Source organism: Triturus cristatus, chromosome 9 (genome assembly GCF_964204655.1).
Source record: "Triturus cristatus chromosome 9, aTriCri1.1, whole genome shotgun sequence".
Classification (NCBI taxonomy): Eukaryota; Metazoa; Chordata; class Amphibia; order Caudata; family Salamandridae; genus Triturus; species Triturus cristatus.
Window position 1 is genome coordinate 1,187,675,115 of NC_140592.1, and position 21,966 is coordinate 1,187,697,080.

The following is a 21,966-nucleotide window of genomic DNA, read 5'->3' on the forward strand; positions in this document are numbered from 1 at the left end:
GCTTAATTAGGGCTGGACATAGGACTCTCAAGCAGTCTGGTAACCTCACACAACTGCCAGAATATACTTTTCTATGCCTCACTCAAGGCCCAGAGTAATAGGGAGAAGTTCTTCAATACACCAGTCCTTAAAATTATCCTAGAGGGAGCAATGAGACTAGCCGCCCCCAAGGTCAGCTCCAACAGCTAGGTGGAACCTCAACGTGGGCCTGCCACAATCAATTAAATCACCTTTTGAACACATGTATAGTGTGGGACTCGAACATCTAACTTCAAAGACTGCCTTCCTGGTTCCTATCATGTCTTTAAGCAGTGTTCGTGAGCAGCAGGTCTTTACAACTTAAAAGTCTGAAGTAAAAACAAACTCGTGGTTTATTCCTTGGGTGCATCACACTTTCATGTAATCCAGTCATATTAAGTCATTTTAAAAAGTCCATTATCAACAACAACAAAAAACAACCGGGAAGGGAAACCAATTCTTTAATTTCTTCACCCAAACGGGAAAAACTTCTCTAATCCCTTAAACTATTCTGTGAATAGTCCAGATATTTTACAAAACAGTGGGTGTGACATTCAAGAAAAGCCAGGGGCACACTCTACAAGAAAGAAAGGAGGAACACTTTTCTTCCTTGCTAGTGTATACTTAAACAATCTCTTCCGTACAAACGTTCGTATAGCATTGCTGCGTAGACTTTCAAGCCAACCCAGAAGGAGTGAAGTCAATGTGATTGAAAAATGTCACTGAAAAACCTTTTCAGTGCTTCAGAGATAGAAAAGACTAAATGTGGAAAAACACAAAGTTCTGACAGAACAACAGTGAAAACTGGATTGACTAATTACAAACTGTGTTCTAGGTCCTAGGCGAAAAAAATAACTGACTTCGAGAGGCAACTGTCTGTACAGTTCATTCTGGGTTGGGAACATCTAGGCTTCTTAAAGGCACAGGTGGTCTTTGTTTGCACTATGTTAGTGTAATGCTTGTCAGGCCTCCCTTCACCCTCATTCAGCACACATTTCCAGCCGCAGTTTAGGTTCAACAGATTGCATTTTAGTTTTGTATTTTTATTTGATAGGACAGAAGTGTAAATTCGGGGAAAAACACACTGAGCATGTTCAACGTTCACCCTCTTTAATTCAGAACCAGGACTACAAGCAAATCACCATTTCTTTTAACTAAAAGTAATTTAAATTCCGAATGACGTTGCTGGATGTGAACTTTCTAACGATTGATGATCTTTTTATTGAAGGAGAGATGGAAGAAGAGATGGAAAACCCAGAAATGGTAAATTTGCCAGAAAAGGAGAAGCATCAACTAAGGCATCGAGAATTGTTCCTGTCAAGACAATTAGAATCGTTGCCAGCCACCCACATTAGGTATTTATTTCACTTTTGTGATACTGTGTGGGGGGCGGGGTGTGTGTCTAGTTAATAGTTTGGAGCTGTAATGCTGTACTTTTTTGTTCAAACCGTGTATATTGGGGTTCTTTAAACTGCTAAAAAGGTTGTTCAACAGCGGATTCTTGTGTCGTCACTGGGCTTAGAAGTTACAAGTTCCCAAATTGTTAAATCCAGCTTTCCGCCCAATTGAGCCTATTTACTTACAAACCCCTTGAAATATTCTGCAATTGTAATGTATTGTAAGCATCTGGAATGTCTAGTCCAACTTTTAGATGCCAATAAAAGTGCTCATTTTTTGACCAGGGTCTTCACTCTGTATTTCTTGTTTATTTCTAATCATCCTGCCTATTTGGGCGTCCATCATAATATTAGTTTGCATCCATAAGATATCCCTGTTTACAGTTCATAATTTGATTTCCTAAGAATGTCCTGCGAGTCTAAAGTTTAGTTCCACAAACTAAATATGGGCTATGCTGATGAATGGCTCTGGAGGAAAAAATTGATTTTGTGTAGAAAGACGCAGGGAGCAATCCAGTAAACACAATTTTTCTTTAAAGAAAAAGAGCAGAATCCCGCTATTTATCTCAAATGGTCAACTTCTTATAGTTTGCGCTCGAGAGCAACCTCTCAAGATATTTCTCATTATTTTTCTGTTGGCTTCCATAATTACTCTTTGGGAAAAGAGACGGATAAATTGTTGATCCCATCATATAGCCATTGCAGCCCAATGCAACTCTAGAAGGATATCACCCACACCAGAATCGCATGCTAAATATTAACCAGAGGAATACTTTTAGGTTCCTGCTTGGGGAGTAGACCAAGACTGTAGATGGGTAAGTCAAAGCTAGACAATGATTCTTTTTAACTTGTTCCCACCTTCTTTTCACTTCCTAGCCCTCTCTCGACTGTCCATTCTTTTATATTCCAGTTTGTTCATCCCACCTTCCATCTCCATTGCCCTCTGCCCCTCCTCCCCCAGGACTGCTTTTCCCACTTCAGCTCACATTTATTCCTCTTCATCCTCTGTCTGCACACCCCATATTCTGTAATTGCGTTCCCCATCCATCTTTTTCAATTCGTTTTTATTTCTCAGCCACAATTATTCCTTTTTACACACTGTCTCCAACCCTGGCCAATCTATATCCTCCATCATCCCACAAGGTCCACTTATTTATGGTTTTATAGAGCGCGTAGTCAGCCGGTGGGTATCCCAGCGCTGAACCTTTTTTTTACTCGCAGAGGGGGTTTGGTCAGGAGAAGTGACAGCTTAGGGGAAGAGTAGGGTTTTGAGGGATTTTCTGAACCGAAGGAGGTTGGATTCTGCTCTGAGACTCAGAGGGAGTGCATTCCATTTGTTTCCTGTATTGACCGAGAAACGGCGGCCACCTATGCGGGCCTTTTTCACCTTGGGGATCGCAATAAGGTTTCCGTGCTCCGAGCGAAGCGCTCTAGTGGGTCTATAGGGAGTGATCCAGTTGTTTAGTATGGGAGGGCCGGTGTTATGTAGTACCTTGTGGGCGAGACACAGGGCCTTGAAAGTGACCCTTTCCCTGATAGGGAGCCAGTGCAGCTTCCTTAGTGCGGGTTTGGCAGATGATCTAGCCGGGGTGTTCGTTGGGAGTCGGGCTGCGGCGTTTTGAGCTTTTTGCAGAGTCTGGAGAGTGGATTCTGGAGAGCCCAGGTAAATGGCATTGCTGTAATCCAGCCTGGATAAAATTAGGCCCTGGATCAGCATGAGACGCGACTGGAAAGGTAGTAGCGGGAGTACCTTCCTGCAGGATTTAAGTAGACCGTAGCATATGCCGGCCGTCTTTCTAGCCTGTGTCCTGAAGGTAAGGTCAGTCTCCAGCCACACTCCGAGACTCTTGACCTCCTTCTTGGGAGTGGGGGGTTCACCCATGCAAGCAGGCCAGAGGTTAGAGGGGAGGTTCGTGGTTTTATATCCTAGGAGCAGGATCTCCGTTTTGGAGCCGTTTAGTTTCAAAGCAGAGTCACTCATCCAATGATGTACGTTGGAGAGACAATCGTGGAGATTAGAGGGCTCTAGCTTGGGGTGGGAGAGTGTCACCACTAGTTGTGTATCGTCAGCATAGCTGACGATAGTGACTCCAAAAGGTGAGACGAGTTCCTCCAGTGGGGCCATGTAGACGTTAAACAACGTGGGGCTCAGGGATGAACCCTGAGGCACGCCGCACTGGAGGGGGATGGAAGGGGAGCGGCTTTCGCCTTCCCATACTTGGTAGGAGCGTCGGGAGAGAAAGGACGATAGCCATTTCAGCGCTCTGTCTTTAACCCCAATGTTCTCCAGGCGTTGGGTTAAGACCTGGTGGCTGACCGTGTCAAAGGCCGCGCTTAGGTCTAGGAGGACCACTGTCACTGATCCTCCTGTATCGATGATTTCCCTAGTTCTTTCTACTGCTACGAGGAGAGCAGTGTCCGTGCCCTGACCTGGTCTAAAGCCTGTCTGTGAGTCGTTGAGGAGTTGGTTAGACTCTAGGTAATACGACAGTTTTTTATTCACGAGTTTTTCGGCGACTTTACCTATCCAAGGGAGGAGTGAGATAGGTCTGTAGTTGGAGAGGCCAGCTGGGTCAAGCGACGGTTTCTTGAGAAGCGCTTTGACGACGGCCTCCTTCCAGTTTGACGGGACCTCTCCCTGTTCCAGCGAAGTGTTAATGAGGGCTGTCAATTGGGGAACTATGGTTAGCGGGATGTTTTTAACGAATCGTATGGGGACTGGGTCGCTAGGGGCTCCGCTCTTGGTTGTGGTGAGTATGGCACTTACTTCCTCTTCTGTAACTGGGCCCAGCGACTCCAAAGAGGGTTTGTCGGGAGGGGGCAGCTGCTCCTTGGCTCTCTCTATGGAATCTGAGTTGGCAGTCGGGAGGGAGGTGAGGATTTTTTTTATTTTTTCGTCAAAGAAGGTGGCCAACTTGACGCATTTTTCCTCCGCTGCTTTGGGGTCCATTGGTTTCTGTGGGGGGTCAGGGACATGGAGGAGTTCTTTGAGAATGGAGAAGGTCTCCTTGGATGAGCATGAGGAGCCTTTTATTTTTTCCTCATAGTAAGCCCTTTTGGCGTCTTGTAGGGCACGTTTATATGCTTTCATTGAGGATTGATAAGCGCTTTTCTCTTCTATGTACTTGTTTTTCCTCCAGGTGCGTTCGGACTTTTTGCATTCTTTTTTAAGGGCAGTGAGGGCGGGTGTGTACCAGGGGGCGGGGTTGATTCTTTTTACATGTTTTAAAGTGTTGGTCAGTGGGATGAAGCTGTCTAAAGGTCGGACTAGCCATTCCGTGAATTCTCTGTCCGCGGTGTTTGGATCCGTGGATAGGGGGGCGATGGTTTCCCGTAGTTTGGCCTCCCATTCCTCTGGTACTAACTTGTGCCATCGCCTGGTTAGTATCCTTGTTTTTTGTTTGAGCGCTGGTATCGTTTCGGGGGACCAGTGCATGAGGATCAGCATATGGTCTGTCCAGGGTAGGGGAGTAGGGTCCTGGGCGTCTAAGTTCTTAATGTTGGAGAAGATAGGGTCCAGGAGTTGACCTTTCTCATGGGTGGCTTGGGGGTTTTGCAGACGGAGGTCGGCTGTAGTAAGATCAGCAAGCAAGTTTGCTGCGGCATTGTCCGTGGGGTCCAGAAAGTGCATATTGAGGTCCCCTAGGAGGAGAAAGTTAGAGACAGAAAGAGTCTTAAGTGAGATGTGGTCCATAAGAGTATTGGTGAATTCGCCTAGAGAGCCTGGTGGCCGGTACACTAACAGTCCCGAGAGGGAGGTAGATGGAGAGATCTGGATTGTGAAGTGGCAGTTCTCGCAGTCTATAACGGTCCCGCATTCAATTCTACATTTAAGATTGTCTTTGTAGAGTATGGCGAGACCGCCACCTCTACCGGTTGATCTATTCAGGCAACATATTTGGTAGCCAGGGGTGTTGCATTGGCCACATCGAAGTCATTGTGCGGGGTCAGCCATGTTTCCGTCAGAAACAAGAGATCTAACCTCGCATCCTGAACGAGGATGTTAATTTCGTGGGCATGCTTTACTAGGGATCTGCAATTCAGAAGGCCAAGCCGAAGACCTTGGCTGCTAATGTTTGCCTATGTCTTACTCGTGTTGCAAACTCAAAATATACCCTCATTTTCCCTATTTATTGCGTTTTGCTGATCTATATTTTTTTCGGTACAAATATTTACTGTCCCCCAAATTGTTCTACACATAACATACTAACATTGGTTGGGTATGACAGCATTTTATGAAAAAGCTAAATGAGCAAAAGACAAAGACTGCGGAAGAGCCATAGAGTATGCAAGAAGTCAAGTTCCATAATGTAGGAGGAAAATTAAGCGTTGAGAGTAATGTGGATCTTTGTAGGTCCAGGAGGAGGCATTAGGCATCCTGCTTAATGCCAAATTTATCTTCGATGTGCCAAGCATTGATGTCCCGCAGATATATAAAAGAGCACATAACATCCAAATCACTAAGTGCCTTCCAAGTGATGCTGGCCTGACTCTTTGTAACCTGCAAAAGCTTTTCACTTGTTTAAAGAAATCCGGTTTCCAGCAATTTGGGAAGAAGGCGTAATGATAGTCAGGGAAAATGAACCTATTTATTTATTTTAAAGTTTTGTATAGCGCGAACATGACCCAAGTGGGTATCGCAGCGCTTTACATGCGGTTGATGAAGACGTATGAAAACAGCTAAAGGAGAAAAATCAAGGTAAAAGTAGGCCAATTAGCAACAAGAGCAAAAGGAGAGATACTGCTGTTCCTAATGATATACAGAATAAGGGGAGGGGAGAATCTGCTGATACAGTTATCCCAGGACCCGTAACTTTTACCCAGCCGGATATTCCTGTGGAAACTGTTTTGCAGCAAGAATTATCCATAACTCCCCACAGCATTAGAGCCTCTAGTGTGGCGAGACACAATGGTCATCTTAATCTACCACCAGATTGTGCTCCTTTTGTAGTAGTACTGACCAATGTGCCCTCTTGTGGCACCCACCCTGCATCTCCCCATGATGAATCCTTTATCTCTCTGAAAAATAAGACAGTGTCCTGGCTCAACAAAAATTGTGGATTTCCGATTTCCTATTTTGACGAAATATTAACAGTAAGGCGTGTAAATTGGGTAGGGCCGTCCAAAAAGTCTGGTTCAGGGGACTGTATAGTCGTAAATTTTAAACACCCCCAGCATGTAGCAACCGTACTTTTGAGAGCTGCTGCACTGGTTTATAACACAAATAGTATCTGTGTACGCCCCTTGGGTTATTTTTATGCACATTTGTGCAAACCACGACTGCAACAGAATTTAACCAGGCGGGGACGTGAACCTTTTACTCCCGTGCAAGAGACCCATCTTCTGCATAATATTACTAATTCCTGTGGTGTAGGTGGACCGATTGGCGTGTCTAATAGGAGTGTTAGTGCTGGACACTATCAATATGGGCCGAATCTTCACACACAGAATAGGTTCGAAGTATTATCTGGTCTTGAACTGTGCGATTGACGGGGGGCACCTGCAGCTCAGGACATCGGGGCTTCAGGTGAACCTACTAATCCAGATAATTTGGTAGGTAAATTGTCAGGATGTCTTGCTGTCTCTTGGAACATTGCGGGTCTTGCTGCCAAAATGTCTGATGTAAACTGGGTGATCTATATCAAACAATTCTCGATTATTTGTTTACAAGAAACCTGGGAATTGGGATGTGAACTCTTTTTGGAAGGGTATAGGGCCTTCTTCGTGCCAGCCTTGCCATCTGCTCTTAAAGTTTTAATTGATTTTAGAACTTTTAACTCGTTTTAAACCTTGATTGTGATACTGTGTAAATTACTCACCTGCTACCTCACCTGGCCGCTCCGAGCTCCTCCCACGCACGCGCTCACGAAGGTCTAGTGACTGTGAGGGTGTTAGCTGCTGCACAGCAGGGCTGATTGGCGGGGAGGAGCCTGGGGTCACGGGGGTATATATTCCTTACACTGGAGCGGACGCGCTGTCAGAGGAAGACGTGCTAGCTCCAGCAGTACACGCTTGTTCGCTGAAAACGCTGTAAGCAAGCCTTGCTCTTAAAGTTTTAATTGATTTTAGAACTTTTAACTCGTTTTAAACCTTGATTGTGATACTGTGTAAATTACTCACCTGCTACCTCACCTGGCCGCTCCGAGCTCCTCCCACGCACGCGCTCACGAAGGTCTAGTGACTGTGAGGGTGTCAGCTGCTGCACAGCAGGGCTGATTGGCGGGGAGGAGCCTGGGGTCACGGGGGTATATATTCTTTACACTGGAGCGGACGCGCAGCGGGCGCGCCGAAGGCGCGCCAAAGGCAAGCCCGTCTGCGCCCGTCCGCGCCCTGCCGGGCCCAGGGGCCAAAATCTCTGCCCGAACTCGACTCTACACTAGTGTAGAATTAAGAACCCTTAACCGAGACCACTACCCCTTGAATAGGGAGACTACTGGTGTTCTTAGGAGAGAAGGCCTCCTCATACCAGCAGAGGATAGGCCCACACGCCCCAGTCCCACCCAGGCCCAGACCCCCCCCACTTCGACGCCTCAAGCACTGAAAGTAATGGTCCTGAATACACGCTCCCTCCAAAAACATGCCATAGAAATTCTCACGTTTCTACAAAACGAGGCCCCAGACATCCTGGCCTTGTCGGAAACTTGGTTGGATGAAGATTCGGGACCCACTATACTGGCGGCGCTCCCAGACGGTTATGACATAGTCTGGCACAATCGCCCCACCGGTAAAAGAGGTGGAGGGGTAGCGTTCCTTTTCAAAAAACACTTAAGGATAGAGAAAGTGTCTGGTGAAACTCTGGCAGGGGCTGACATGCTGACCATTAAGGTCTGTCATCACTCCTCGAGCATCACGATCTCTATGCTATACCGCCCCCGAAATGCCCCCCCAACTCTACTAACCTTTTAATCGAATATATCACCAACCTCCGTTCACGCTTCCAACACCTCCTGGTAATGGGAGATTTTAATTTCCATTGGGATCAACAACCCAGGGAGGCTCAGGCTCGTCAATTAGAAGAGACTCTAACCGAGCTCGGTTTCTCCCAATTAATTACCACTCCTACTCATGTGCAGGGACACATCCTGGACCTGGTCTGGTCCACCATCCCTTCCTTATTACTCAAAGAAGTCGTTCCATGCCCTTGGTCTGACCACTCCTGTATTCATTTGATACTTCCCCTTACTGAACACACAAGGCCACCCACTGCAACTTGGAAGCTTGTGCGTACCTGGTCCAAAATAGAAGGCCAGACGCTGCTAAACGTCCTCCGCGATCTCCCTCCCATTAAATGGGCGTCAGCGGATTCAGAATCTGAGGTTGATCTAGAAGGGGGGGTCGCTGCCTTCTCCGATCGACTTTCTGCAGCAATTAACACAGTGGCCCCGGAAAAGAAAGTTAAAATCTGCATTAAAGGCAATGGGGCCCCGTGGTTCTCGGAAGAACTTAGGACTTCCAAACGAGTTCTACGCCAGCATGAACGATTATGGCGGAAACACTATAACCCTCAGGCACTGGCAGACTACAGAAGAGAACTAGCCTCATATAAAAAAGCACTGCTGCGTAACAAGGCAATTTTCTATGAAAACAGAATCCGGTCTGCCCCAAATAAACAAAAAGAAACGTTTAGAATCCTGAAGGAACTAAGTCAAAAACAATCACAGACCACCCCACCCAGCAAGGAACAATGTAATAACTTCCTCACATACTTTTCAAAGAAAATTCAGGACATCCTGATGGAGATCGGCACTTCTCCCTGTACACCTTTACCCAAGGTAGTGGTCGACTCACAGGTCAGGATGGCCGAGTCCCTTTCCTCCTTCCCACTTTTGGGAATAGAGGCCCTCCAAGACCTGGCCAAAAAGACTAAATCTGGCTCTCCAGCCGACCCCTGCCCGCCTAGGATTTTTAATCTTGCATTCCCAGAAATCGAGCATGACATCCTGGCCCTTCTCAATGCCTCCCTACGCTTAGGGATGGTTCCTAACAGCTTCAAGGAAGCTAGAATCACCCCCCTCCTAAAAAAACCCGGCGCTGAGATATCCAATATGAAGAACTACCGCCCCATTTCCCAACTCCCCTTCCTCGCTAAAATACTCGAACAGCACGTGCTGCAGAATCTTTCTAGATTCTTTGAAGATCACCATCTCCTGGGGGATAGGCAAGCAGGCTTTCGGGCACACCATAGCACTGAACTGGTAATGCTATCGGTTCTTGACGATATTAGATTAAATGCTGACAAGAAGAAGCCTTGCGTGTTGATCCTTCTTGACCTGTCGGCGGCTTTCGACACGGTCAACCATGTCACTCTGCTGGAAAGATTACGCTCTCTGGGAGTGGTGGGACCTGCCCTACAATGGGTCGCCTCCTTTCTGACAGATCGCACCCAAAGAATCCAGATGGGCGAGTGGGTCTCAGAGAAAGGCCCTATTACCTGTGGAGTCCCGCAAGGGTCCGCACTCTCACCTCTTCTGTTCAACATATATCTCAGTCCTTTAATCAAGGCCTTATCAGACATGGACTGCCAGATTTTTAACTATGCAGATGACACACAGCTCATTCTCCACATCGAGAACTCCCCCCATGCACAAGCCAGATCAAAAGAGATTCTAAGCTTTACGGTTAACTGGATGATGGCAAATTCATTGAAAATCAACCCTGACAAAACCGAAGTCCTGGCATTATCAGATGACCACAATCCGTGGAACTCCCGGTACTGGCCCCAGGAGCTGGGTGAGGCCCCTGTCCCGATCCCGGTAGTCAAAAGCCTGGGCATCAAAATAGATGACAAGCTCACCCTGGCCAACCAAGTTTCCACGGTCTTTGGCACCTGTGTAGGACTTCTCCGACTGCTAAGGAGACTGTCCCCCATTCTCTCATTTTCTACTATGAGAACCATTGTTTCAGCCATTATCTTGGCCCGGCTCGATTACGCCAACTCCCTGTACATTGGCCTTCCTGACTTCTTGGTTAGAAGACTGCAGATAGCAATGAATGATGCCACCAGGCTCATTTTCAAATTACCGAGACACACTCCAGCCTCGACTCTTCTCCAACGCCTTCACTGGCTTCCGGTGAAACAAAGGGCTAAATTCAAGGGCCTGTGCATCGCCCATAAAGCCATCTATGGCCAAGCTCCCTCCTATATCAAACAGCGCCTCACAAAATACGTACCTGGACGTGTACTCAGGTCCTCCACAGGGAGTCTGCTATACTGTCCCAGCTTCAACTATGTCTCCAAAGGAGGGAGAGCATTCTCCTCCGTAATTCCCACTCTCTGGAACAAGCTTCCCAGTCAACTTCGAGCTGAAGACAGCCTTCTCCCTTTTAGGAAACAACTGAAAACCATTCTGTTTGTGGAAGCCTGGGGCTTAATTTAGCGATCAAGTGAACTGCTGGGTTTCTATGCTACTCTTCCTCTACAGCGCTTAGAGACCTTTTCGGTATTAAGCACTCAACAAATCCAATTTAACATAACATACCATAACATCTGTGCGGGGTAGGCCCAAGGGGGGCCTTGTAATTTTTGTATCTATATTAATTCCCTGTGAAGTACAAAGAATTGTTGCACAGCATACAGGTGTAATGGGTGTAACCTTAAGTGGAGGTAATGTCCGTGTCGGACAATGCTGTTCATGATAGTGGTGGCAGGAATCATATTTATTTTTTAAATTCCTGTGTTTCAAATTTTATGGAAAATGTGGGCCATAACCTCCTGATTATGGGGGATTTTAATTTACATCCTTGTATAGACCCATTGCACAAATGTTTACCAGAAATGGTATGTGATCGGGCAGACTGTCTCCACATGGAGCACACAAAGGAGGGTGAACTGTGTAATGACTTTCTGAATGACCATGACCTCTGTTTGGCCATGTCTTTAAAAGACCCGCTATTTCGCTTTGATACCCCTACTTTTAAAGGGCATGGAAGGGGTACCTTTATAGACCATATATTGGTCTCTCAGACGATGCAAACTTTTGTGGATTCTTTTACCATTGACTTTAGTGAATTCAGTGACCATAATCCTCTTATAATCGGTCTAAACTGCCCATGGTTCAAAAAAGGTATTACGAGTATCAGGCAAGGTAGCTTGGTTACAACTGATGGTAAGAGGCGCTTAAAATGGTCTATGGTCTCTGAGGATGTCCTCTATAAGAATATCACTGCAGGTTGTGCCGAGGACATCAAAGTTTGTATGAATGGGGGAGGTGAACCTAAGCTGGTTCTAGAAGCGTACCAAAACATTACGGAAAGGGTATCAGCATTTCTATCGGTCCCATATAAACCCCGACTTAACTTAGGCCCGAGATGGTTCAGTCATGACTGTACTCTAGCTGCCCGTAATTTGAGGGTAGCCTTGGCAGCAACCCCGAGGAACAGGGAGGCCGTAAAACTCTGTAGAAAGGAATATAAGGCTACTATTGCTGCCCGTAAAGAGTTTTTGAGGAAAGAGGCCTGGGAGGAATTGCTTGATCCCGCTACTTTGAATAACAGCACTAAATGTTGGGGTCTGGTAAAGAAACCTTTTTTGACTGGGGACTCGGGAGATGGACTGGTTTGTTGTATAACAAAGGAGGAATGGGAGAGTCATTTTAAAAGTTTATATTATTCAGAGGCAGATGCAACTATGGTTGCTGTCCCCTCTGATAGGGAAAGTACTGCCATCATTTTTGATATAAATGAGGTTCTGGTTGCTATAAAGGGTCTTACTGCTAACAAAGCCCCTGGCCCTGATGGAATACCACCTGATCTTTATAAATCTGATCCGGACTTTTGGGCTCCCATTCTGACTGCTGTTTTTAATGCAGCAGCCACATTGGGTTGCCCGGAGACTTGGGGTCTCTCAACAATAGTTCCGGTCTTTAAGAAAGGAGACAGGGGTAGTCCTTTGTGTTATCGCCCAATCTCGTTAATTGATTCAATGGTGAAGATAATGGGGAGAGTTATACTCCCAACGCCTAACAAGCTGGACGAACGAAAACAATATTTTGTCGACCTCTCAATATGGTTTTTGTGAAGGGCGTTCAACTAGAACTCAATATCTTAATTTGTTTCTTATATTGAATAAATATACTGTTGTGTATAAAGGAACAATTCACCTTGCCTTCATGGATCTGTCCTCTGCCTTCGACTGTGTCAACAGGGGGAGGCTGTGGCAGACCATGAAGGATAAGGGTATTGATAAGGTGATTGTGGAGTTCCTTGCGGACCTGCACAACGACACAAGAGCTAACGTGAGGTTTTCATCGACCGGGGAAACTACAGGAAGTTTTAGTATCAATAAAGGAGTACGTCAGGGGTGTATTTTGGCCCCTTTTCTTTTTAACTTTTATATAAATGACCTTGAGGCTGTCTTACAAGAGGTAAAATCAGACTGCCCTAGAGTTGGTCTGAGGGGTATCCCTCTACTTTTATATGCTGACGATGCGGTCTTAATTTCCAGAACAGAAGTTGGTCTCCAGGCACTATTGAATGTTTTTAATAATTTCATGTGTGATAGGGACCTTAAGGTCAACAACTCAAAATCCTATATTATGCATGTTGGCCGACAACCGAAGAAGAAGTTCAATTTTAAATTGAATGATGTCTCGATCCCTACCACTCAAACATTCACCTATTTAGGTATCTTATTTGATACCAAACTTAATTGGGCTCCTCACTTGGCCAAGAAAAAGGGGGAAATGACTAGAGTCAATGCCTCCATCTTCAATCCTGCGTCTAAACTGGGGAATAAACCAAATGTGGCTATGATGAAATTATACAACTCTAAATCCATAGCCACTGCTGTATACGGTAGTGAGATATAGGGCTACATAAATGGCGAACAATTACAAATAGTTGAAAATAAATTTCTAAAACGCCTGTTATGTGTCCCATGTAGTACCTCGAACTTAATTGCACATGAAGAACTTGGCTGTCAGTATTTATCCGACATTGTCAGTTTAAAACCTCTGTTATGCTGGGTAAAACTATGGTTAAGTGATGAAATCCCTTTAACACATTTGATAGTGGAAGACCTTATATCACTTGATCATGCCATGTGTGTACCTTGGCTTAAATACCTGAAGTCCCAATTTTTGAAACTTGGTTGCCTGAACTTGTTTGATAAACCGAGGGATATAGTCAAGGGTGATGTAGCAGCAATTAAAAAAGTTTTCTCTATGAAATGTATTGCCCTAAGAGATGAAGTTGAGCTCTTAAAACGACATCACCCCATCGCAAGACCTCTGCAACTCCCTCGCTTCATACTTCCACAACAAGATCGCGGACATACATAACGGCTTCAACAACCAACCAACGCACACCATGACCGAACAACCACCCCCCACCACCACCACCCTCCACGCCTGGACCCCGATCAGCACCGAAGACACCATCCGCACGATGAACTCCATCCACTCCGGATCACCGACCGACCCCTGCCCTCACCACGTCTTCAACAAGGCCGACGCTGTCATCGCACCCCACCTGCGAGACATCATCAACACTTCCTTCGACACCACCATCTTCCCTGAGAGCTGGAAGCACGCCGAACTCAGCGCCCTACTAAAGAAACCTACAGCGGACCCCACCGACCTCAAGAACTACCGCCCCATCTCGCTCCTCCCGTTTCCAGCCAAAGTCATCGAGAAGACCGTCAACAAGCAGATGGCCGCCTTCCTCGAGACAAACGGATCCCTCGACCCCTCACAGTCCGGCTTCCGAGCCAATCACAGCACCGAGACCGCCCTCATCGCCGCCACCGATGACATCCGAGCCCTGATGGACAATGGAGAAACAGCGGCCCTCATCCTCCTAGACCTCTCTGCGGCATTCGACACGGTCTGCCACCGCACCCTAGAACGGCGCCTCAGCAACATCTGAATCCAGGACAAGGCGCTGGACTGGATCATCTCCTTCCTCGACGGAAGAACACAGAGAGTCCGCCTACCACCGTACAAGTCAGAGGCCTCCGAAGTCACCTGCGGCGTCCCTCAAGGATCATCTCTGAGCCCCACCCTCTTCAACGTCTACATGAGCCCCCTCGCGGCCATCGTACGCAAACACAACCTCAGCATAATCTCCTACGCCGACGACACCCAACTGATCCTCTCCCTGACCAACGACCCTGCCGCCGCCAGATCCAACCTGCACGAAGGGATGAAAGAGGTAGCCGATTGGATGACGACCAGCCGCCTGAAACTGAACTCGGACAAGACGCAGGTCCTCATCCTGGGCTCCTCACCCTCCGCCTGGGACGACTCCTGGTGGCCTCCCGCCCTGGGCACCGCACCGAAACCGACAGACCATGCACGCAACCTGGGCTTCCTCCTGGACTCCTCCCTCTCCATGACCAGGCAAGTCAACAACGTCTCCTCGGCGTGCTTCAACATCCTACGCATGCTACGGAAGATCTTCTGGTGGATCCCCACCGAGACCAGGAAGACCGTCACCCAGGCCCTCGTCACCAGCCGACTGGACTACGGCAACGCCCTCTACGCCGGTACCACCGCCAAGCTCCAGAAGAGACTCCAGCGGATCCAGAACGCCTCAGCCAGACTCATCCTCGACATCCCACGAACCAGCCACATCTCCGGACATCTGAGAGACCTTCACTGGCTCCCCGTCAACAAAAGAATCACCTTCCGCCTCCTCACCCACGCACACAAAGCCCTACACGACCAAGGCCCGAGCTACCTCAACAGCCGAGTCAACTTCCACGCTCCCAAACGCCACCTCCGATCAGCCAACCACGCCCTCGCCGCCGTCCCCCGCATCCGAAGAGCGACTACAGGAGGAAGGTCCTTCTCCTACCTGGCCGCCAAGACCTGGAACTCCCTCCCGACCGACCTGCGCCTGACCCAAGACCACCTCTCCTTCAGGAAGAAGCTGAAGACCTGGCTGTTCGAGCAGTAGCGGCACCCCCCCCCTCCCCCCCCCCCCCCCAGCGCCTTGAGACCCTACGGGTATGTAGCGCGCTTTACAAGTGTCACTGATTGATTGATTGATTAAAACCTAATGTTAGAAAGTATATTATGCTGAGTACTTGCAATTCTATGGAAAAGTATCTAACATGCCCCTTCACCTCACATGAGAAATTTTTGCTGACCCGATTCACGTTTAACATTTTCCATCTTCTCTTATTTAGACCCACGGCAGATATTTTTAAGAAACCTGTAGCTCCCTGTGGCTGCGACGGGAAGTCTCCACAGGATATGCTACATTTTATGTTTTTATGTACATTTTATGAATATCCCCGTAGGAGATACCTTGTTACCCTTTTAAAGAAATTAAATTTTAAACAAATTAGACCTGCCTTTATGTACTTACAGCTGCTGCACCCGGATAGTGTCCTCCAGGTGTTAGAATTTTTAAAATTGACACTAAGATTTAGAAAATGTTTAGATGAGTAAATGTAACTTCCTCTGAACTATTAGTCGCCCATTGCACTTATGCACTTTTTTTCCTGTACTGTTTTGCCTTTGCACTCTTTTATGGAATTTATGTATTGTATGTCTGTGTGATTGATTTTGTCATTATTGTGATGTTTTTTAATATGAATTATTTATTGATGTGTACTTTTATGGATTGAAAAATATCCGAAATAAAGTCATTATCTATCTATCTATCAACAAGAGCAAAAATGACATTTATGATGGACATAGGAATAAGGCTGGGGGAGAAAGAAATGTAGGGCAATATACATCAAGAGCAAAAATGACATTGTGGCAGGTGACAATGGGTCGCAACAAATGACATGTAATAGTTAAAACAGCTAAACAGGCTCGAGGCAAGAGGAGAAAAGCTTCTAGTTCATCGCATTGTTCGTTAGTAGAGTTTTAACTTCCCTTTTGAAGGGAAATGTAGAGGGAATCAGTCTTGTTTCCACTGGAAGGGAGTTCCAGATTCTCGGGGCAATGCCAGAGAATGTACGATTGTAGGTTTTAAGCTTATTTCATTTCTTTGGCTTGAGCAGCAGTGTGTCGGTGCTCCTTGTGGGCCGGGAACCACCAGATAGTTCCAGCTTATTTGTCAGGTAGAGTGGGGTTTTGAAGTGTAGAGCTCTATGGGTCATACAAGCAATCTTTAGTTGGATCCTTGCCTCCAAAGGAAGTCAGTCGTGCGATTTCCGGTCCGGTGAGATTTGGTTGGTCTTCTTGGAACCCATGATGAGTCTACTAGCAGCATTTAGAGATGCTCTGATGGGGGCTAAACTGAGTTTCGGCAGTCCGCAAAGATGAGCACTGCCGTATTGTAGTCTAGAGATGACCAGTGCTTGCACTGCCGATTTGAAGTCTTCTTGGGGAAGGTAGGGTTTGAGTTTTCTTAAAATGCGCAGTTGGAAGTTCGCTCCTTTGGTAGATGTTCTGATGTGATCTTGCATGTTTAAGTTCTTATCAAGCAGAAATCCAAGTGATTTCGTGGAATCAATGATGTGTGGACCACAGTTGAGAGCGGTGATGTTACAGAGATATTTCACAACCGTGGGTGTTTGCCTAGCGGGTGCAATGAGGAGGAATTCCGTCTTGAGGGCGTTGAGTTTGAGATGGTTGGAGGTTAGCCAGTTTAGGGTTTTGAGCAGGGTTTCGTTGAGAACTTTATGTCTTCGGGGGAGGATATTTTCAGGTGAAGTTGGGTGTCATCCGCATTCATGTGATATTGGAGGCTTTAAGAATTACAGTCGGTGGTTCCAAGAAAAGGTAAAAGAGCGTGGGGGAGAGTGAGGACCCTTGGGGAACACCCAGCATGCAGGGACTGGGGTTGAATAGAGTCTGATTGAATTTGACTCTGTGTTCTATTGTTGAGGAAAGAGGCAAACCATTTAAGGACCGTGACAGAGAGCCCCATTATGCATTCCAAGAGGTAGAGTAGATTGTCATGTTTGACAGTGTCAAATGCAGATGAGAGATCGAGAAGAATTAATAGGCAGGCTTCATTCTGGTCAAGTAAAGTGACAGCGTCTTTCACTATATGAGTGATGGCCGTTTCGGTGCTCTGACCAGTGCGGAAGCCCGATTGGAATTGGTCGAGCAGCTGGAATTGCTCTGTGGTTGCGCAGTTGTTCATGAACACATTTCTCCAGTAGTTTTGCCAGTGTAGGGATGTTTGTTATTGGTCTGTAGTTATTCAGGTCTTCAGGGTCAGCCAAGGGTTTTTTGAGAATGGGGAGCACTAGACCAGTCTTCAGGCAATCCGGGTTCTCACCTTGACGAAGAGAGGCGTTGATGATCTTGGACCAGAGCGGTGCTAGTGATCCTATCATTTCTTTAAAGAAGTTGTGGGGGAGGTGGTCATTGAAGTGACTTGAAGGTTTAAGGGTCGGGACAGTGTTGAGGATGGTAATGTAATTGAGGGATGTGAATTAACTCCAAGTGGCATTGTTTTTGGGCGAGAGGCCGTGATGCGTGGGAGGGGGCGTGGAGAAGGAGGTGGCAGGAGAGGGCGAGAGTAAGAGTGCAGCAGATCTTAGATCTGATACGATCTTATTCGTCTTTTCGAGGAAGAAGTCAGCAACCGCATCGCAGTTTGGCTGCGGACGAGAGATGTGCTGAGATTGGATGAATGTCTTGTTGGATTGTATTTTAATCAGCTCAAATAGTCGTTTCGGGTGATTTTTGGCTTTGTCAAGTTGGGCTTTGAAGAAGGTAACTTTCGCTGTTCTAATGAGTTTTTTGTATCTACTTCTTTTGTATCTTGAGTTTTTAGAAGATTTGTGCAGGGAGTGGATCTCCAGGTGCGTTCAGCTACTCCTAGGCTGCATCTGACAGCATTTAGGCTGTCATTGAATCAAGGCTTGGAGTTTTTGATGGGTATTCTTTGTAGGTATCGCCAGGCGTTAGCAGCCCGCATGCGCTGCTCTCCTCGTGCGAGGGAATCTTGGAATCAGTACGGTTCCAGAAGCCGTGTGTCCTCTCCGCCTGCAATTGTTATTGGCGTGCGTCTGTTTTCATCACTAATTAGGCTAAACATGCTTCATTCATTGCGCAGGAGGGTTTAGTCCCTCCTGGTTGCCATCCTGTCCGCTTTAGGCCACGCCCACCGGGATTGGATGTTTAACCGGCGGCGTGAGACGGCGCCTTTCATCTTTACTCGTGGCACTTTACTATGTTGCAGAGTGCATGGCGTGTTGCACTGTCTGCGCTCGCCCATACACCTTCCACTCAGTTTGTTCCACCCCCACCTTCAAAGACCCATCTAAAACCCTCTCTGTGCCAGTCTCACCCAAACTGCCATAGTGCTCTATACTACCCCTACCCTCTCGCTCAGGCTTCGGGAACACATTCCCGTCGCTGCTCATTCATCCGAAGGTGTTTACTTCCCATCCCCGTGCACGCCCGTGTGCTACCGCCAAAATCGGTCTACGCGCCCTTCAAGGAGCAGTATATTTACAGCACGCGCTGCTTGTTTGCTTTCGTTGGCTTCACTGCACTGGAGGTCTTGACAGGGGGGGAAGGTCTGCACGGTGGCTCCCAAGGGCCGCTAGTTTCTATGTTAATCAGCTACGACCTCTTTTCCGAGCAGCAGTGAGTGAGTTTGAAAGGTTCAGTTTTTACATGTTTTCTGGATCGCCTGTAGTTTTAGGTCTATGCTGTTATTTGTGCAGTCTGACACAGCGCACATTTTATCCACAGGTACTAGAGCGCTTTACAATGAATCGCAGCATTACATGGGAGTTTAGAAGTGACCTGTTATATCGTTTACATCATCTCGTTCATTCAATCCACCCACCCACTACACGCTAAGCAGCCGTGCACCGTTACTTTGCAGCGCTCCAACGTCAAGCTTATTGTTGGCGCAAGTTGGCGCTTTACAAAACGAACAGTTTGAGTTCATAAACTGACACACACTTGCTCTCCTGCGAACTGGGTGTGTTCACGGGCCCTAATTATATGCTGCTGGGCATTTTATTGTGTGTTTCTCCATCTCAGTCTGGGGAACTCAAATTAATTAAAATATTTTTAATAATGCTGTACACATTGAGCAGAAACTATCTTTTAACTAATTTGAATCCCAACGGCGGAAAATATCGCTCTATTTTCTGAAGCGGTTTTCCAGCCCCTGCCATCCCCAGGACAACCCCCAGGATACATTGCACCCCAGTGAGTTGTGAAAATAATGCAGATTTCTGCACTCTTGTTCTGCGTTCTTACAGTGGGCACCTCACCTCGTGGAAGCTGTTTCCAGCATGTTGAAATAACTATCCGCTCCTTTGCTTTGGATAATGGAAGTGTAGCAAATTCACGTGTCCCTCCTGCACCCCTCCCTCCTCCCCCCCTCTGTTCAGGAGCGGTCATAAAATGTTTATTTTACGGCTCGAGTTCTACTTGTGTTTTAAAAGGTTCCCTGATGTGTCCACTTGATCTTTGACATGTGTTGACTGACGGATACACATGCAACGGGCACGGCTCGCGGCCTGGAGCTGTTGTGCACTCGTGTTCGGAGCTGTGAAGTGCTGTTGAGTTCCCTAAACTCAGCCCCGGCCTGCCCACAAGAGGGAAGTTTACCAAGTTTAAGATTCAGCTCTTCGCCTAATAAATGCAAACAAAGAGGCCCGCGGGGAAGTGAAATTGATTTTATTTATGCTTTTTGCGTTGTCTTTATTGCTATTAAAGTCTAAACTCTTGAAATCTGGAGTGATGAAAGGCGGCTTGTCGGCCTACGTCAAAGCGACGAACTCTGTGCACGCATGAGCGGCTTCACAAAGAAAACAGAGGGGCTGTCCAGGGTTTCACAATAATACCGAAGCGTCCCCGGTAGATGGGGGGGCGGGGGGCTCTTGGACTGTTGATGATGACTTTGTTGGGGGAGGGAGCAGGTCACCGACAATTTGATTTTCCAACGCAGGTCCTTAATACACATTTTGTTTGCCCAGACTTATTTCAATATTGCCTTTCCCCTGCGCCTGCTATGGCACGTACTCTTCTGAAGGGCCCAGTACTACCACAGCAGTCCATAGGGAATACACTTGACACTTGTATTCACCTGGAATCGCTTCTAGGTGCTTCTCCTCGGAACAAACGTTTTTTTTTCTTTTTACGTACATTGCATACTTACTAATTTTACATTCTGAATCCTCTGATGTTGGCAAGTTGTATAATTGAGGCAGAGGGAGGCAAAAACACAGACGTCTCGGCGCTATTCGGGGGTATGTAGCGCGATATCATTTAAGGCTCGCAGCGCTTCCAAAAAGGGAGGCAGATTAAAACAGCAAGCCTGTATTATAGTGTCCACTTACATTGGCTCTTGCTAACCCTGTTCTCTTCAAATTGACCAAGAAAGAGGCAAACTAAAATCCGGAGTAGGAGGCAATCCCCGTTCTCCTCGGTCTGCCTGTACACCCTCCATTGTTGCTTTACTTTGGGCAGAGGAGGGGAAACTTTCCCAACCTTAAAGATAGTTTCTTTCCATTTCCTAACTGCATCAGTGATGGAAAGATAGCTCAGTGGGTTAATGCTCTCACTGCAGCTGTTTCTTTGCAACTTGAGGGGCCCGTTACTACTAACAGCATTCCTATTACTTTTCTAGTGTGCTCAGAGCCCCTTTGTCCAACACCGGTTGCTCTTCACCCGCTGATGCAACAGAAACAGTACTCAGAGTGAAAAGCAGCATCCAAGTGCAGTAATTCAGATTATCTCTGTATATGTGCGTACAAACACAAAAACAGTTTGTACATTTGCGACGCTAGCCCCCATGAAAAAGTTGCTATATATACCCAGAGCCTTTGGTAAGAAAGTTTTTATAGTTTTGCTTTTGTTTTTACAAAATTAGAAAAGACTGGTTTGCCAGCTGTCCCCTCATGAAAGTTTATAACTGACTTTAGGGTGCAAGGATGTGGGCTGGAGGCCACGGAAGGGCAAGAGGTGTTTGGCACAGTGTCCTTCACCCCTGCCGAAACTACAACACAGCACCAATGAACAGAAATGTTTGTCGGAAGAGTGACTGCGAACTGCTGCCTCAGACCTGCCGGCCAACAAATATGAACAGGCTGCCCTAGAAAATGGCGACCGTTGTTTCGTACTCAGAAGGAACAGCAAATAAGCGAGTCCTTCTTTGCGTAGATATGGTGTCACAACCAGATTGCAGCAGCATGTCCATTAACCCCCTGAGCTATCCGTACCGTTGGGAGAAACATTCTCTTCTGAAAAGCCTGACTGCTTGGCACTGAAGATGGTGTCCTTCGGTGAATAGCAAGATTTTTTTGGAGCCAGGGGGAAGGGGTGTGGAGGGTGGGGGGGGGATGTCTAGCAAAACTGCTGAATGGCGGGATTAGTGGAGGAGAAAACTGCATGAAAAGAAGAATCGCTTCATTGTGTCCAGTCTTTACTACAGGGCGGGGGCGTAGAGAGGGGGTGTTGTGTGTTTTCTTTTTCTTATCTAGAACGTGTCCCTCCTGACAGAAACTGTGCTTCTGCCTTCCAAAAGTGCAGGCAAAACACACGTTATAGACTGATTTCCCCACAGATCAACAAAACTCTCGAGTTTGAGTCTGGCTAGAAATTATGGGAACAAAAATTATCCAACTTTTTTTGTTTCTGCTGCTTTGCTTCATTCTAAACATTCCCTAAATATT

General features: G+C 46.8%; 1 protein-coding gene across 4 annotated transcripts in view; it reads left to right on the plus strand.

Moving 5' to 3' along the window:
• MTA1 (metastasis associated 1) overlaps positions 1 to 21,966 on the plus strand; it is an 842,399-nt gene that overhangs the window by 194,305 nt on the left and 626,128 nt on the right. For all 4 annotated transcript variants that reach the window (XM_085627173.1, XM_085627175.1, XM_085627174.1 and 1 more), the window contains exon 4: positions 1,247 to 1,373. In XM_085627173.1, coding sequence (XP_085483299.1) covers positions 1,247 to 1,373 — 127 coding nt within the window. The remainder of the gene's footprint in view (positions 1 to 1,246; positions 1,374 to 21,966) is intronic.